Source organism: Macaca fascicularis, chromosome 5 (genome assembly GCF_037993035.2).
Source record: "Macaca fascicularis isolate 582-1 chromosome 5, T2T-MFA8v1.1".
Classification (NCBI taxonomy): domain Eukaryota; kingdom Metazoa; phylum Chordata; class Mammalia; order Primates; family Cercopithecidae; genus Macaca; species Macaca fascicularis.
Genome location: NC_088379.1, coordinates 164,242,364 through 164,261,357, shown reverse-complemented (window position 1 = coordinate 164,261,357; position 18,994 = coordinate 164,242,364). Strand labels below are relative to the sequence as shown.

General features: G+C 38.8%; 1 protein-coding gene across 25 annotated transcripts in view; it reads right to left on the bottom strand.

Annotated features, from left to right (window-relative positions):
• Positions 1-2,808: 2,808 nt before the first annotated feature.
• RAPGEF2 (Rap guanine nucleotide exchange factor 2) overlaps positions 2,809-18,994 on the bottom strand; it is a 260,818-nt gene continuing 244,632 nt past the window's right edge. For 9 of the 25 annotated variants that reach the window (XM_005556193.5, XM_015450979.4, XM_065545649.2 and 6 more), the window contains 9 exons: positions 18,819-18,842; positions 17,544-17,767; positions 15,889-16,098; positions 12,981-13,133; positions 12,083-12,205; positions 10,350-10,575; positions 9,228-9,787; positions 7,119-7,424; positions 2,809-4,851 (listed from right to left, as the gene is read on the bottom strand). In XM_005556193.5, the coding sequence (XP_005556250.1) occupies positions 4,826-4,851; positions 7,119-7,424; positions 9,228-9,787; positions 10,350-10,575; positions 12,083-12,205; positions 12,981-13,133; positions 15,889-16,098; positions 17,544-17,767; positions 18,819-18,842 (1,852 nt within the window). In that variant the 3' untranslated portion in view covers positions 2,809-4,825. The remainder of the gene's footprint in view (positions 4,852-7,118; positions 7,425-9,227; positions 9,788-10,349; positions 10,576-12,082; positions 12,206-12,980; positions 13,134-15,888; positions 16,099-17,543; positions 17,768-18,818; positions 18,843-18,994) is intronic. The other 16 variants (XM_005556195.4, XM_005556196.5, XM_074040691.1 and 13 more) reach the window with 5 other exon arrangements.

Here is an 18,994-nt window from a genome sequence, read left to right as displayed (position 1 = left end):
TGAATTCCTGGCATCAAGCAATCCTCTTGCCTCAGCCTCCCACAATGCTGAGATTACAGGTATGACCCGCTGTCCCTGGCCAAAAGTTTCTTAAATTCTATTAAACTAGCTTTTATTTTTGAGGTGTTGAACACTCTGAACTAAATTTATTTCACTTTCATTCTTTATAAAACTGGTCATTTGACTCAATTTATTTCAGATATTTTATTCTAGGCTTAGACATTTTTTCCCATAAGAATTGTTACAATCTTGATTGCCCATGAAATAAAGCCTTTTCTGGCATTTCTTAACCTTGCATGGAATGTTGTGATTGCCTCTATAAATTTTTCTGGTATATAGCTATGGCATAATAGAAACTAGCTTGCCTTGTACTTGGCTAAAATGTAAATCTTTAAAAAAATGCAACTCAGGCCACGCACGGTGGCTTACGCTTGTAATCCCGCTCTTTGGGAGGCCAAGGCGGGTGGATCACTTGAGGTCAGGAGTTCAAGACCAGCCTGGCCAACATGGTGAAACCCTGTCTCTACTAAAAATACAAAAATTAGCTGGGTGTGGTGGCGCACGCCTGTAGTCCCAGCTACTTGGTAGGATGAGGCAGGATAATCGCTTGAACCCAGGAAGTGGAGCTGAGATTGCACCACTGCACTCCAGCCTGGATAACAGAGTGAGACTCTGTCTCAAAAAATGCAATTCGTGAATTATTTTTCAGTTCCAGTCAATATTGTTGTCTTACTCTCAAATAGGTAAATTCTCATTCACTTTGAAATCTTTCTTGAAAGTGTCATGTTGGCCTCAGCTGCAGTTTGCCTTACACATTTCCATCTTATTACCCCTTTCAACAACCTCTGCTGATATTACACCCTTAGTGAATCTTCATAAAATCACTTACCTCTGCAATCAACAACTTGACCCCTCAGTTGCTGCATTACCTTTATTCTCTAGGCAAGTTTTTTTTTTTTTTTTTTGAGACGGAGTCTCGCTCTGTCGCCCAGGCTGGAGTGCAGTGGCCGCATCTCAGCTCACTGCAAGCTCCGCCTCCCGGGTCTACGCCATTCTCCTGCCTCAGCCTCCCGAGTAGCTGGGACTACAGGCGCCCGCCACCTCGCCCGGCTAGTTTTTTGTATTTTTTAGTAGAGACGGGGTTTCACCGTATTAGCCAGGCTGGTTTTTTTTTTTTTTTTTTTTTTTTTAAAGAATGCTGGTATCATGGGATAAAGCACTCAAGAGTTTCCTTTTTCTTTGGTATGAGACGGTAGTGCACTGGCGTTGAGAAGCAGAGACCAAAAGGCGTGTTGATACATGCATCCTCAGAAGCTTGCATTATTCAAAAATATTTTGGGATATAATCAGTGAACTAAAGGTAAAAGACATTAAATCATAGATGAGCATAAAATCTACACCTCCCAAAGCAGAGAAATGGATTGAAGCTGAGAAAAACATTCTGAGGACTTCAACCTGTATGTACGAAAACACAGATCCAGGTCTGTGTGGCCTCTTTGATTAGGGTGGAGAGCATCAGACCTTCACCAAAACCTTCTACAATATCCCTAAAACTTGGCAAAGTTCTATTATTAACATAACATAGATTAACCTCTGTCCCTGCAAACTGTTACACTTGGCAAATACTTATTTCTTGATACCCTTAAGTGGAGACCAGTCTTGTGCTACACAGAGGTATCCTAAAACGTAAGTCTAATAAAACCTAAAAGGATAACAAACCATGGCCTATTTGTCACTGTCTCATATTTTTAGAAGAACACAAATAGTGATGATAAAGAAGTTATTTTCCAAAACATCAGATTCTTAGTATTTTTTTTTTAAAGCTTAAGAAAATTAAGCTTTCTGAGTGACAGTTTAGGAAAGTCCCTGAGGAATGGGTTTAGAGTGAAAAGACAACATAGGTGAGCATGTAACAACATACACAAACACGCAGGTTCTTCATTTTTTAAAAGGTGTGGTTGAAGCTACTAGAATGGTAAATAAATAAATTGCCCGACTCTTTTGGTGTCCAGGTTTTCAAAATTTACTCAGTGACACAGCTGGCACAAATGCCTTGGAAAGACCTTGAAGCCTGGCCCTGGCCATTTTCCTGTTAAGCTTCTGGAGGGACCTTCTTCCCGCTCCGCTTCAGACTCCCTCGCATTTTCCTGTGTTTGGTGCCTTGGCTTCCGGTTGCTTCTACTCCGACTTCTGAGACTTCTCAGTGGCTGATGGATAATACTTTTAGTTATGCCTGCTTGAGGAAAAGAAATGAGTCACTCATTTAAAAATGTGCTTAAGCAGGCTACTACTTAACTGGTTTTTACCTTTTAAAATTAAGTGCCCTTCTGATAAAGTATTATTCAGACACGAGACATCAGCACTCATATCAATATTGTGTACTAGTTAGAAGTCCAGAATCACTAGCTAAATTGTACTCTTCACTTAATGATCGTGACCTTGAATGTCAGTTTAAGTTCTCTGAGGTCCTGTCTCTCAGTATGTATACCGGGAACCAAAATATTATGTACCATAAAGATTACTGTTGGAAACGGTTGAGAAGAGACAAATGTTATGCAAATATATTGTGACAGCATCTTCAAGAAACACTGAATTCTGAACGTGGTTTGGTTGGTGCTAACATTAATGATATTAATTGCTTTGGATCAACAGAGATCTGCCTAAAATAAATAGGCTATTGGGCAGTTTCCAATAACCCAGAGGCTAAATCTCTTCAGCCAAAGGACTTGCTTCTGCAGGAGACTAAAGGCTTCTATTCCAGTTTAATAATAAAAAGCATGCATGATTCATTAAGTATATAGGCAAGGCTTTACGTTATATTTATTTATTTTCCAGCTTGTACAAACTGGATGTAGAAGCATAAACATAGTACATTTCTACCATCTTCAACAAAAATATAACCAATATGTACAATTATTGTATTAAAAATACAAAAGGGATACAGACTCCACCAATGTCTTTCTAAAAGACATACAGGTACAAGTAGTATCAAAAGTATGAGGAAATCACCAGTTAATTGTACATTCTGCACTTGACATCACAGAGCGAACTGAGATTAGCAGTCCTATGTTCTACAATTACTTAATGCTTAGATAACATTTGTGCAACTTGTGGTAGAGCTAGATTTCTGTCTTTCTATATGCACATGAGGTCCATAGCCTATATAATAAAACTGGCAAATAATGCATATTACATGTAAAATTACAAATGCATAATTGACAATGTAATATATAAGTAGACAAATGCCATGATACAGAAGAGAATTATTAAATAAAGCACTGACATTTTTTGATACAGTGAAAAAACACTGCAATTCCACTTTTAAAATTTGAAGCTATTTACGTTTATCTACTGATCAATATGATCAGCTGAATTTAATGGAAAAAAAATCCAAGACCAGCAGTTCCTCACATTTGAGTACTACTCAGATTGGCAGCCTTCACTTTTCCGGAGTCTGTGCAAAAACAACACAAAAATAGAGTGGAGGGGTCATTTCAGTCATTAAAGGGTTAATAGCAGCTGTGAGCAGATGGTTGCTACACTTAGGCCTTCTCTATATGCAGCGTCCATAAAGCCACTGGGAGGTTAGTCTTTGGTGACTAACCTGCCTTGCAAAGGCTGGCATATCTAACCAGGTTTTTGATCTTTTATCACATTTAAAGGCTTGTTTATTCCCTAATGCCAATTCAATAAAGGGAGGCTGTCTTGAAAGAGCAGTATAAACAGCTGGCATTAGCTCCAACATCCCAAGCTGCTTTCACTGCAATGCTATCCAGTTATAAATGTTTCTCTCAAAAAAAAAAAAAAAAAAAAAGAAAAACAAAACCTAAACCTCTAAATTAACAAAAATCAAAGAAATATAACTTAAAAATGGGGTTTGCCATCCATCTCAATGGAGCAGGACACATCCGCCAATGACACCGTCCTGCCTCCATAAGGCTCAGACAAGACACAAGGGTCCTAGTTCCCTCCCCTGGCCATGTGCAAACAGTTTTACAGAAGAACCCCATCCACTGGGGAAGGAGCAGATGAGGTGTCTTGGTATTAATTGGCTAACATTTCATACTTCCAGGATAGGGCACTTCGCGGGTGAGACCAGAAGGACATGGGAAGCCAGGGTCACAAGCCAGGTTTTCCCGTCTTCTTGGTGTGGCCACACCCTGTCCGGCATATTTGGTTTTTCAGAAACCAGGCTGGCAACCCTACTTAAGGTTTAAAATAATACTGTAATCATTAAATGGATATACATTTACTCTCTGAACAAAATCTCTAAATTCATTTTTTTTTTTTTTAAAGGAGGACATTGTAAACAAGTGGACAAGCACTATACTCAAAGGATTTCATTGTTTTTCTTTGTCTTCCTTGGTGAGTTAAAGGCCCCAAGTAGTTCAATGGCTAGCTTTTCTCATTATCCCAATGAGATCAAGTGCTAGGACTGGATTGAAATCTAAAAGGAAGATTAAAAAAAATCCTTCCAGGCATTGAGAAGTGCAGCCAGAGTGAATCATCTTGTTGGGATGATCTTGGAATTTGGAATGATACTGTGTGATGTGGCAGGCAGCAACAGTGGGAGCTCGAAGATTGCTGCACTGTGCATTTCAAGCAACAAAGTCTGAAAAGTGCCAGGGCAATTTCTTCACAGTATTTCACATGCAAAGGGGAAAGGAAGAAGGGGAGAAGAAGCCCCATGCTGCTTTTAAGGCAGGGAAGGAGGCAAACTGGTCCACCATCCTCAGAATGTTGAGTTCCAAGGCTCCAATGCTTGGGACATCTTCCTGTGCTCTCCCTTCAGGTGGCTCGCTCTGGATCCAGAAAAGCCTGTGCCTCAAACAGCAGAAACTTGTTCATCTTCTGCAAATACAGCAGGGAAGAAAAAGAAATAAATGAGCAAGCAAGTAATTTCTTGTGCTATAGAGAATATATTCACTGATGTGCTAAATAAAAATATCATATTCGGCCGGGCGCGGTGGCTCACACCTGTAATCCCTGCACTTTGGGAGGCCGAGGCGGGCGGATCACGAGGTCAGGAGATCGAGACCATCCTGGCTAACACGGTGAATCCCTGTCTCTACTAAAATACAAAAAATTAGCCGGACGCGGTGGCGGGTGCCTGTAGTCCCAGCTACTCGGGAGGCTGAGGCAGGAGAATGGCGCGAACCCGGGAGGCGGAGCTTGCAGTGAGCTGAGATGGCGCCACTGCACTCCAGCCTGGGCGACAGAGTGAAGACTCTGCCTCAAAAAAGAAAAAAAAAAAAAAAAAAATCATACTCTTTTTAGTAGAGCTCACTTAGAATCCTTGTCTTTTCTCCTAAGCAATGATGAACAACAATAAAAAGGTTAAAATGTATGCAATACATATCTTTACATATATACACACACACAACATTAAAAAGATATGCATTATATATTTTTGTTCAGAAAGTAAATAAATTCATTTTAAAAAGTTGTAAAACAGCATGTGTCATTTTAAAAAAATAATATAAGATCAGATACACACAAAAAGTCTAGGATATGTAACCACATTTTAATAATGGCTGTCTGCAAGTGGCAGGATTTTAAGTAATTTTCATTTGTAATGTTTTTCTATTTATTTAATTTTTTTGAGACAGGGTGTGGATTTGCCATCCACAGTGCAGTGTTCTTGGCTCACTGCAACCTCCGCCTCCCGGGCTCAAGTGATTCTCCCGCCTCAGCCTCCCAATCTCCCGGTCATGTGTTGCTTTTATCTATGATTGTGTAATCAAACATGTTAAACTGAAAACTTTAAAGAGGATGGGAAGACATAATCTCCTTCCTCATTCTCAATTCAGCATGGTCAGATAGGTTTGTAGAAAGAATGCACAAAGAGTTACAGACAATGTGGGTTCCTTCGTTCCTTCCCTTTCTCCCTCCCCTTCTCTCTTTTAGAGACAGGGTCTTGCTCTGCTACCTAGGCTACGGTGCAGTGGCACAATCGTGGGTCACTGCAGTCCTGAACTCCGAGGCTCAAGTGATCCTTCCACTTCAGCCTCCATAGTAGCTAGGACTATGGGCACATGCCACCACACCTGGGTCATTTGAAAAATATTTTTATGGAGACAGGTCTCACTTGTTGCCCAGGCTTGTCTCAAACTCCTGGCCTCAAGCAATCCTCCCACCTCAGCCTCCCAAAGCACTGGGATTACAGGCATGAGCCACCGGGCTGGCTGACAGTGTATCTTTCTTTATCAGACTTTCATTTCCAAATGAGTCCCAATTCATTAAAAGTGCAAATACAAAGTTTCCACAGAAAACTTTAACCATCCACCTTTGAGAGTCCTAGATGCTTCTAAAATTCTTGACAACAGCACAAACTTGTGAGATTTTTATTTTCTTTTTTTGAGACAGAGTCTCCCTCTGTCGCCCAGGCTGGAGTGCAGTGACATGTTGTTGGCTCGCTGCAACCTCTGCCTCCCGGGCTCAAGTGATTCTCCTGCCTCAGCCTCCCGAGTAGCTGGGATTACAGGTGCCTGCCACCACACCTGGCTAATTTTTGTATTTTCAGTAGAAACAGGGTTTCACTATTTTGGCCAGGCTAGTCTCAAATTCCTGAGCTCAAGTGATCTGCCTGCCTCGGCCTCCCAAAGTGCTGGGATTATAGGTGTAAGCCATCGCACCTGCCTTATTCTTTTTCTCAAAATAGGGTCACAGAAGTACTTCAATTTTAGTGAGAATTAGAAAAGAAATCAAGTCATATAAACACTATATTTTAAGTGACTCCCTCCATAATCTTTGGCATTTTTGAAGCCATTTAGGGAAACACACAGACACACAGAAAGCCGTCAAATTTTAGTGAGAATTAGAAAAGAAATCCAGTTATATACACACTGTATTTTAAGTGACTCCCTCCATAATCTTTGGCATTTTAAAAGCCATTTAGGGACACACACACACACACACACACACACACACACACACACACACACACAGAGCAGTCAACAGCCGTAACCCTAAATTTGGAACTCTGAATATAGTGTTCTTTGTGTGGTGTATGGTTAGACATAGCTGACTGCAGTGTTAAGAAAACAGAAATGCCTTGGGAAGTAGCATAAGTGAACACATCTAACTTGGAGGTTTTAGGAATATTTATGTGTATATACCATCCTCCTCGGTGGAAAACCCTTGGGACTGATAGGGGGCGAGGCGCGGGTCGGACTCGTTCGGCTTATGCCACTGAGGTTTGTTCACAGGCCTGCTGCTGGTGGGATGCCCATGTGGCTGCTGTACAGATGAAGGCCCAGCTGTGTCGGAGGATCGCGCGACCATCCGCGATCTCTGAAGGGCCACGTTGTAGTCCGGAGGTTTCCTGGCTGGATGGGAGTGCCCTTCTGGAAAGTCAGTAATGGGAATTCCAATGTAGCCGGGAGGGGTGGGCGGGGGCTCTCGATACCTGCCCTCCTTTCGTGCTAGAGTAGAAACAATGCACCAGCATTAAAAAGTAGTTCATGCCACAAAAGTTTAATTAAAAATATAAAAATAATTATTAAAACAGCATCCACAGTGTAGCAGCAAATGTGAATTTGTGTGGTATGGGTCAGAGGTGCCGTGTGAGGCAGGCCAGGGAATGCATGTTAATTAAACCAAATTTCACAATGGTTATCACTGTGTGGTGAAACAGTTGGTGAGAAAAGCTGCTAGTGCATCTAAGTACTTTCATCTTTAAATGGGCTGCTTGTCTGTTTAAAACAGTTTGTAACTATAAAATAGTAGCAAGATTAAAACCTAACCCCTGGACTTATTGGAAAGACTGAAGCACAGGAAGAACCTAAGTACACAGCACTATGCCTGGAACCTGTTTGCGCTTGGTACAAGTTTCCTTTTTCCTCTCTGCCTGCCGGATCTGCCCTTTTTCTGGGCATTTATCTTTACCAGGCAGAGAAGCAATTCCACATCACTCTTGGGTCTTAGGACTTCACTTACGGAAACAGTGAATTAAAATAAATTTGGAAAAGTCACACAAAGGATACCAATTTAAAAACTCTAAAACTATTACTATAAGGTGTCAATTTTTCTTAAAATCCCTTTATTGATGCTCATGACCTAGAATATGAAACCTACTGTATAGGCAAGTAAAACTAAAGTTTTATTTTCTTGAACTTTTTAAACTCAACTGTTAGGAACTAAAAATCATTCTTCCTTCCTTTGCAATACAAATTCCGAGTATTAGTTGTAAGCACTTGAAAAAGTCCAACCTAAGAATATTTACTGTTTTCTCCTTATTCATTGTAAAAGGATATTAAACTTGAAATCTACCCATGACTATTTACATGGCTAAATAACTACAATTTTCCTACTAATAAAAGTAATGTCTGTAATGATTATACTCCAGAATTTCTCACTCTACAACCAATAATCTGTTTCTACACTTCATCTATATAGATGTTAATTGTGCCATAGAAAATACATCTCAACAGGGCTGAGGGAGCATGACAGCCTCTTCTAACAGAAACAGCAGCACCAATAGCTTTCATGTACTTAATGAATCTACTATCTGGGCACTGTTCTAAATACTTTGCATAAATTTCCTTGAATCCTCCCACTAACTCTATTAAGTAGAAATTATTAAGCTCATTTTATAGATGAGGAAACAGGCACTGCTTTGTATTTTCCCCAATGTCACAAAACTAATAAAGTGGCAAAACAAGGATTCAATCCCCAGTCCGCCTGACTCCAAAGCCCGTGCTCTTAGTCACTGTACTATTAGCACCTCTCCCTCCTTCTGCATTGTGCACAAATAATTGCTTATCAAGAATCGATGTGTGTGCAGAATAAAAATCAATGGGAGACTTTTAAATATACAAAGTGTATAGTTCTAAACACAATCAAGGGAACAAAATAGAAGAATAAAAGATATAAAAGAGTTTCAATTAAAGAAAAATTTCTCCTCTATGAATAATAGGAATCTATCCTGATTTTTAGGTTAAGGGAAAAAAATTAGACTAGATCATATCCACAATGACAATCTACTGATCCTAATAGCTAAGATTTACTGAATGTTTTGTTATGTAGGAATATATCTGTATGTACCTGACCACAAAACCTGAGCTCTTAACCACTATTGATTTCAAAGACCTTAACACACCACCACTTTGGAAGTACAATGGAGAAAATGAGGAAAAGAACCAACAAACACATAATTTTACTATTGTAATAAGTTACATTAAAGACATGATCCAGACATGACAAAGTCCCCCAATTTTAAAACTTACCAATGAGCCCCTTTGTAGTACTTGATGCCACAGCTATGTGGGCAGGCATGGGGACTGACTTGGTTTCTTCTGTGGTCACAGATGTTATGCTACTGCTTTCGGCTTCAATGGAAACGTCCTTTCCACCCCTCCGCTTTATTGTGCCTGTGTCACCTTCTGAGTCTTCTCCCCAGTAACCTGTGGAAGACGCCCAGCTTGCTCGGGACTGGGCTTGTTCAAGGCTCTCTCTACTTTGATTTTGCCGGTTATACTTTGTGCTATGATCAGAAAACATGATTTGGTCCATATGGCTGCTTGATGCCCATAAACCTGCAGGATCCCCTGAATAATCAAAGTGAGTGTGCCCAAATGGAAGAGTCTCCCAGCTTCTCTGGTGCTGGATTGTCTGTATATTATCATGGGAGCCACTTGAGCATGACGTCCAGCTCCCACGGCCACTGTCAGCAGCATCAAGTGACGCACGATCCCCCTGATCCTGGGAAAGTTCCTCTGTGCTTGGAGAAGAAATCACTGTAGCTGTAGCATATAAGCCTCGACCCTCAGACATTGGTGCATAGGACCTAAGTGGTTAAAAGAAATGGAAAAGAAAAAAAAAACAAACCAAGATTGATAACTAATTCAACTATGATAAAACCAAAACACCCTTTTTCCTAGAAAGGTAGCTTGCTTTTATCCCAGAAACAGGATAAAAGTAGCACTGAATTGCCTTATAGTGGCCAGTTCTGCCACGTCTAGCCTTCTGAGTTTGTCATTACTATAAAACAGGCATGGGGGAAAAGAATGCAACGTGACATTAAAAAAAAAAAAAAAAAAATTTCCAACAACAATAAGGATGGCTCAATATAATTTGATTATTTCAGGATGGATCCTACAGTCACCCTCTGCCTTTAAAACAGAACAATTGTGTTCCACTGAAGAAAAAACTTAACTAAAAAAGCAGTCTGCTTAACAAAAATAACATGATACTTAGTGTAGAAATTGTGAAAAATCAGAACTGGGATGGGAGAAAAATTCTTAGGCATTATGTAAAATAAATAAAAATAAACATCTGGGAGAAAAGACTCATTACCAAAAGAGAGATGGAAGGATAAATTCAAAAGAACACTAAGAAAAGCCACCTACCCCAAGCTATATTGATCAGGTTCCATCATGGTCCGCCTCTCCATCCTGCCCACCCCTAGGTTTGTTTCCACGATGCTGACAGAATGCCTCTGGCGCCTCTCATCGTGCAGTGAGACTGGCACTGAGTCAAAAGACGAATTGCTGACAATACTGGATCGTGAAGAAATTTCACTGTGACCAGAATCTGAAAAATTATCCACAGTACCACTGGGAGCCAAAGTATAGCCTGCATGAGAAACACGACCATATTAATTAGACTCTCTAGGTTCATAACACCAAAGGGAAGTATACCAAATAGAAGCAAAAATAAAATGCAGGCATAGATATCTCTATAGAACTGGGGAGAAAAACTCCGTTTCACTTGTAGATACCACATGACTAAGAGACAAATGTTTTATTCTAATGAAGCTTAAGTTGTTTAATTAAAGTTTAGAGAGGAAAAAAGAAAGTATCCTACAAGCTAGGAAAACATGCAGAAAAGGCACCACTCGACTATTCTTAGCTCCCTTACCTATATCATTACACTATTAGTCTATAGAAAAGAAATCACGAAGAAAACGGATCAGATTTTAAAGTATGTTTTTTTCAAAATGCAAAGCCACTGATCTTGTTTTCAACAGTTTTCAATTTTTAGAACTTGTATGGCATAGAATAATTCAACTGGAAATATCTGTATCCTACTTACAATTTTAAGTAAACATATAAACAAAAATAAGAAATAAGACCTGAAGATGTCTTTGAATTTTTGCCATTTGGTTTTTCAATATTAATATTGGTTGAATCACATAAAAGCCAATTGTTTTGAAGGAGTTAATGGGCACTTTTCACAAGATCGTTACTACAGAATAGCTAAACAGATGTCCACTTCTTGGCCTGAAAGTACCCGTAACTCTCTTTTGTTACTAAAAATAATTTTGAAAGTCACAACGGAAGGGGCCTATCTTGATTTTTTTTTTTTTTTAGACGGAGTCTCCCTCTGTTACCCAGGCTGGAGTGCAGTGGCGGATCTCGGCTCACTGAAAACTCCACCTCCTGGCTTCAAGCGATTCTCCTGCCTCAGCCTCCAGTGTAGCTGGGATTACAGGCGGGTGCCACCATGCCCGGCAAATTTTTTTTTTTTTTTGTATTTTTACTAGAGACAGGGGTTTCACCATGTGGGTCAAGCTAGTCTCGAACTCCTGGCCTCAGGTGATCAGCCTGTCTCGGCCTCCCAAAGTGCTGGGATTACAGGTGTGAGCCACTGTGCCCGGCCCTATCTTGATGTTTTTAATGAAAAAAATCCAAATCTTCTTTCTCAATATTCATTGTTTTTCTTGTCTACATTACTAGGGATCTCATGTTACTTAAGTATTTATTTTATATTATATGCAATGCAAATTTCTTCAATGCCACTTACCTAAGAAAAACTAAAATCTAGAGCATCTACATGTTGCCAGTTTAAGTATGTTCTTTCAGTATATTGGTAATTCCTGATTTATTTTTTAAAGGCTGCACAGGTCTTGATAAGATTTAATGTGTTCATTTATAAAACGTCTTTTTATAAAACCACAGTGCAAGATCTGACAGATAAGATTTAAAGCCTTCCCTGAACAGTCTGCTAAAAAAAAAAAAATCTTCAGAAAAGTAAATCACTCAGATGGAGCACTTGACATTTGGAGGAATTCTCCCATTTTCATTAACTAATGAGATGATTCCTCTCTTTCCCACCCCGTTTTTGGTTCTATAAACCCCACCTATCCCATAGGTCCGTGGTGCATTGTTATTCTTGTTACTGTTCTCACTTCCAAGAGAAGAGGAGGAACTGGTTAAGTCCAACTGCCCGGAGCCAAAAGATCTCAGCTGATTGCCACTGCCACCTAACAACAGGATGAGAAAAGAATTGAGATGCATCCATGTAACAAGGACAGGAGAGACTGATACCCATACAAAATGCACAGATGTCTGAAATATCCACCAAGTAAAGCAATACCTGTTGTGTCAGTGAAATTTAACAATGTATTAAGCCCTTTTGGCCTTCCTTTAGGGAAAATTCAGTCCTAGCCATTTATTATTGGCTTACACTCATTCAGTTAAAAGGGTAGGAGGAGGAAGAAGCCTTAAGAGTTATGCAGCAGAAAATTACCTACTCTTTTAATATGAGACGGTATCAACATAAGGAGGTGACTCTGAGTACCTAAAATATAGTCTCTTTAAAAATAAAACAAGGTAGCAACCAAAAAGGTAATCAAGACCTGTGTTAATACAATGAAAAAATAAATCAGGAAGATATTAGTTTTTCATGTTTTCAAAGCCTTCTTCTCTGTATTAATATCATAGAACCAAATTTAGTTAGAACAAATTTTAATATAAAAAATTCTTTGTATATTTATCATGAATAAAAATTAAATGTATTTTTAAAAGGCTTCTTATAGTTATAAATTTAATACTATTTATTGTAAGTATAACATTTTTAAAAACCGCCATTCTTCCAAATTTATGAACTGAGGGAAAAAAAATCCATTGGGCAATTACATATGAGCTCATCTTAAATGACGATAACGTTAAGAATTATGTAATACATAACTCTGGAATTTCCCATAGCCAAAATGTACAGGTTTCAATACAAGAAAACAAAAAGTAATTTAATTCTACCTTTCCTTGGAGAACTCTGTGGAGAAGTAGGAGGAGAAGAAAGCTGCGAAGACGCATTTGATATTGTGTCTTCAGCTTGCTTCTTGTGACGTTCCAAACTTCCTTCTTCAGACAAAGAAAGAATTTTCTTTAAAGCTTGTGGAGAGTTTATGCCTATAATAGAAAAAAAAAAACCCCTTACATATGTATTTTCAAGTCTGAAAATAAACACCATTTATGACTGAAAAACTCTTTTGTGCTAAGATTTAATATCATTACATTGAGGTTCAACCTATTTACAATGTAAATGTTCTTTGTATTCTTCATGGTCCACAGAGTAAGTGCCTACAGAAGGCATGACATACCTGTAGTTTGGTTTCAGGCTGATATCTGCCGAGTACCAGAAATAGTTTGCTTTTGATATTTTACATCAGATTCTAAACTTTGAAGTAGTCACCATCTTTATTCAACAATATATTAGTAAACAATGAAGAAAAAATGGACAATTTGGACACACTGAATTTAGGATGGAAGTGGCACAGCTAGATATGTTTATTATTAGAAACCAAATTTGAGTTGGAAGCTGTTTTGTATCCTTGGAAAGGGGTAGCTCAAGGGAAGTGAGAATAAAGGGAGAAGAGTACAGAGGCAAGAGCTAAGAGGAGCTAACCAGGAAAGTGAATGAAGGTGCTCTAAGGAATTCCATGCAGTTAATACTTGATCAAGTAAACAGATGAAAGAGAAGGGCGGAAGAGACCATGAAAGTGCTGTGTCACAAAACCTTGGAAGGTGGTTTCAGAAGAAGGAAGTGAGCCAGCACCATGTGTAGGATCCAACAGGATGAGAGTGGAGGAAAAATTATTCTATATGTCAATGTAAGATGATTTCCCTCCTCAAAATTATTTTTCATAAATGAGGAAGTTACAGTAAAATATTTTTAATAGGCACTCTCAATTTTATTTTGAACAACAAAGAGATATTTGGGAAGGCACTACAGCCTGAAACCACCTCAGATTAGTGTTAGTAAAATTTAACAAAGATTTAATCCTTCATTTCACTTCATGTAAGCAGTCTGATGTTGTTTTAATACAATCTTTTTTTAAAAAAAACCTTTTAAAGCAATACTTTGATTACACGTAGAAATCATATACACAGGAAATAAAGCTAATTGAATGGGTAGTTTTGATGTGGAAAAAACTTCCAAGGCCAGCATCACACACAGATTCAAAAAGTACTATCTTTCAAACCATGTGGATGGATGTGAAGATGTTATGCCTAAGAAAGCTGTGTTAGATACTTCAAAAGTGGTCCCAGTGATGGACAAAGACACCAATGTTAAAGATGTAGAAAGTATATAGAACAAAACTCTTTCATGAACTGGAGTGGGGGAAACACCTGCAGCATCTCTAAATTAGTATTTTATATACTGTGACTTTAAATGTGTATGTTAAACTAAATAAATATAAGACAACAAATGATATTTCATCCACATTTCTAAAGTTCGTAAATGGAACTAAAGACATTTTGAGAGCTATGGCTTCAGAAACATGGGGGATAGAGCTTTATACTCAGACACATCTACATTATATTAAATATGGCTAATAAGCTGTTTTTAGCTAAAGTGAAGACTGATATTCTTCCATATGAGAAGTTCTGCATAAAGAGGATACAGAAGTCAGACTGCAGGGGATTCAGGAATGCATGCATATTAAAAACAATATATAAAGAAACACATAATTCAATGTGTTTGTGATGAGGGGATCAACACAAATATTTGAAAGGAGAAACGTATCAAGGAAAGGTGTTCTTTTCTTACTCTCCCCCCCAATATCAATAAAGAGGACATTTGCTGATCAGATGTGAGGTGAGGACAGAGAACATGTGAGAGGTCTATGAAATAAATGACTCTCACCCCAGCCATACAGATGGGCTGTAACTGTGCAGGGACGTAGCTATCAACACCCAATGTTATCTAAGTAAACTCTTTCCCTTCTATCTATCTATTGATCGATCGATCGACAGAGTCTTGCTCTGTCGCCCAGGTTGGAGTGCAATGATGCAATCTCGGCTCACTACAATTTCCACCCCCCAGGTTCAAGCAATTCTTGTGCCTTAGCTTCCCAGGTAGCTAGGACTGCAGGCATGCACCATCATGCCCAGCTACGTTTTGTATTTTTCGTAAAGACGGGGTTTTGCCACGTTGGGCAAGTTGGTCTCTAACTCCTGGCCTCAAGTGATCCACCTGCCTCAGCCTCCTGAAGTGCTGGGATTACAGGCGTGAGCTACCGCGCCCACCCTACTGTCCCTTTATTTTTAATAATTTATTTTTTATCAATTATTTCATTCACATATACGTAGAAAAAAACAAGCTGTGCATTTTATGAAAAATTATTGTGTTGTACCACTTCCACAAAGGGGCTAAACTACTAGATGTTTTTCTTTTCGTAGGAAAGATAAAGTGTAATTTAACTCCTCCATACTCAGGAGTTAGTTGCTTTATTTTTCCCCCTAAGCTATAGAATCAGTGAGTCAACAAATAAGAATTTACCTTCAGACAATTCATTTAACTTAAAAATATTCTGCTTAAATCCCAGCAGTTCGTTGGTTGTAAGGCAAAACCAGTTTAAATAATGTAAATGAACAAAGCATCTTCTGCACTCAGCAAAAATTAAATGGACACATAACTCTCTATTAACACCCTGTCGTAGCAAATTAGCGTGATTAAATGAGATATTACTTATAAAAACAACCCCTTCCATTGGCAAAGTCAGGTTTAACTTGCTCAATGTTCAGGTTTTATTAGGAGCTAATAATTAACACAGAAACTCAAATATATTAGACAAAGTTATCCAAGACAAATATTTTTTTCCTAATTTGCAAACCATGAGAGTGAATGGCACCAAAAAAAGAAACGAATGTAATCACTTACCAAAAGGTGGGAGATCCTTTACGGGCACTTTCTTCCGTGAAGGATAAAGGGACACGGCGGGAACCTGCAGTCCCTGGTTGATTTTATGTGCTGGTGGTGGCTGCTGCTGGGGCTGTGGCAGGGACTGAGCTTTCTGCTGTGACCCTGCCCTTGGAGCTACCGGAGAGGTCTCGGATTTGACAGGCTTTTTGTCACCAGGATTCTTAGGCACTGGTAATTGTTTGGGTTTGAAAATAGAACAAAGAATTTTAGATGCTAGTAGCTATGTAGAAGATAATTTTAGAACTGTGTGAGCATTTTCTGCAGTTAGAATACTAAAAGGCACACCTTTCGTCCTGCTGCCTTTATGAAGCACAGAAATGGATATGGGGGACCCTAGTTACAGAAAATATTAGGTATGTGGCAGGACAAAGGTATCTACTTTATGAAGTCAGCAATCTCAAAAGATGATTATACTATTAAACACCCCATTACAAATATAGAAAAATGTGGGTAGTTCAATATGTTATATCCATGTATATGAAAGACACAAATACATGATAAAAACTACAACAGACAAGTCATCAGACACTATTTTTCTAAAATGGTGTTCCAAATTGGTTGACAAGTATATGCACTAAGTTTTTATTTAATAAATGCTGCCAACTGCAATCTATTTACTACCACATTCCTAGGAGGTAGAATTATCTATGCAAGCAAACAGTAGCCAAAAATGCTTGAGTATTATACTGAGTATATATTTTGTGGTAGATAAATGGCAAAGCAATTTAGGACAATTAAATATTGTGCATGTAGTATCTTAATATGCAAAACTCAATGACATATGTATGCTTCCTCCCTTATACACACCTGGAAGCTAAGGATTAGGGAGGTCAAGTAACTTGCCTAAGGCTGCATTGCTAGTAAGAGGAGGCAAACAGGATTTGAACTCAGACCACTCTGACTCCAGAGGACAAGCTCTTCACCATGACACAGTGCTTCTACAGTGTCCTGGGTAAATCTAATAATCCAAATCTTCTCAAATCACCTATCTAAACTAAATCCTATAGCAGACATCTTCAAATCTGCACATAAAAGACACAGGAGTGTATTGAATGGAAAATGCCTTTGTCAAGATGCAGATTTAGAAAAAAAAAACTGCCCCATTTATAGACTAACCCGATTTTTAATGGCTATTGTAGTTCATTGTGGAGCAGAATTATTGCTCTAACTGGTAGGTGAATTTCTTGTTGGGTGTTGTCTGGGCTAGTGGTTAAAAGGCAGCCAGCACACTCAACTTCATGCCCCAACTCCCCTCAGGGTGCCCATAATTTGGGGGCACCTTTCTGAGAACACAAGACACATAATTGGGAGCCATATCTACATATGCGCCCCTTGCATGTGTACTGGCTGTGTCCAGGTGAAACTAAAGCAACGGGTTGCCCTAGATGTGGACAGTGTCATCCTCCACACACTAACCCAGCTGACCTGAGGGCCTGGCCGCGCACAGTGCTATCCAGTATTCAATATTAGCATTCAAGGGAAGGACTAGTATATCTCATGATTGCCAGCTCCCCCTCTGCACTAAGCCTTATTTTGTCACTGCCCATATCACTGTACAGGAAACAAATCTGCATTCTAGCCAAAGTCGGCAGCCACTTTAAGGAAAAACTCACATGTGTTGGTTGCTGGCTCACACTGCAGAGATAATGTCTGAAGACTCTCCTCGTCCATTTCTAGCTCCAAATTGGAAAGGTACTGCTTCACTTTTCGAGCCATTTGGGCATCTTCATAAAGCTTTTTGGCATTGAGAAAGGAACTACGACGTACCCGCTTTTTATGACCACCTGTCTGAGCAACATCTAGCACTGTTGCGTTTGTACTACCCTGGCTGAGAGACCTGGAAGATGAAAAGGTAGATATGCAGCTCACTCTAGCATGGGAGTACTTTATCTATTTAAAACGTGCCAAGACTGATATTAATATTCTATGTTCAAAAGGTCACATGCTTCATTCCAGTGAGTAAACTGTTACACAGGAATATAGAATAATATAGATTAAAAAAATTTAGTTAAAAGAAAATTATACATAATATACATATAAAAATATATGTTTGGCACCTGTTCAGTTCGAACTAGGAAATTCTACTTTTCACCTCTATAGAGCATTTAAGGCAGTTCTCTCACAGATGCCAGAAAATAATAATTACATATAAAAGCTCATGCAAGAATACACAGCTATAATCATTAAGATTTGCAACATTAAGATTACTTCCCCTAAAGAGGATATTATATATATATTTAAATAAAATTAACTACAATGTTCACAATTGTCTTCTTATTCCTTGAGTTGAATGTAGTGAGTTTTTAAAGTAATACGGTCAATCTGTTAATAAAACAATCATGCAAATGTAAACATGTATGTATGGAAACTATTGAGCACATGAATTGTTAAGAATTATTTTTAAAAAGGATTGGTTTATACAGAATGAAAATAGTAGTTAGTTGAGCTGTAAAAAATTTGGGTTTAACACCTGGGGGCACCTATTTTATATTAAAAATATTTATTTCTCACATATCTGTGAAATATTTTAATTGTACAATTTTTCCTTCTAATATCCTTCCTCCCCTCCCCCTACTTTGAGCTTTCCGCATTTCAAGACACACCAATTATATTAAAATAAAATCTTTCTAAGAGTTCAGAAAAACTGGCCTATAGTTCCCCAGAACAGTCATCAATCATTTCACAGCTCTCATGGATCATGACTTCAAAAGCAAAAGCCCCAACAGATTAAACTTGAAGTCAGTTTGCCGTCTGAAATTCTGCTACAGCAAGAGGGTTAAGGAAAAAAATGCAAAAATGCAAAGCATCAGAAAATACAGCAGGTAAGAAAACAATACAATGAGCAGAATAAGGACTGTGTGTGGGTATGCAAGGTCTCCACCACTTACCCCAAACTCCGCCATTTCTTCTTCCTGTAAGTGAGAGCCATGGAGATTGAAGCATGGGTGTAGAAAGAGAGACAGAAAGATCACAAGCTCAGAAAGAAAGGACTAGACTTCTGGATAAGCAGTTCTAGAAGCCCACAAACATTAAACTGCATAATCACCTCACACACGCAACTTTA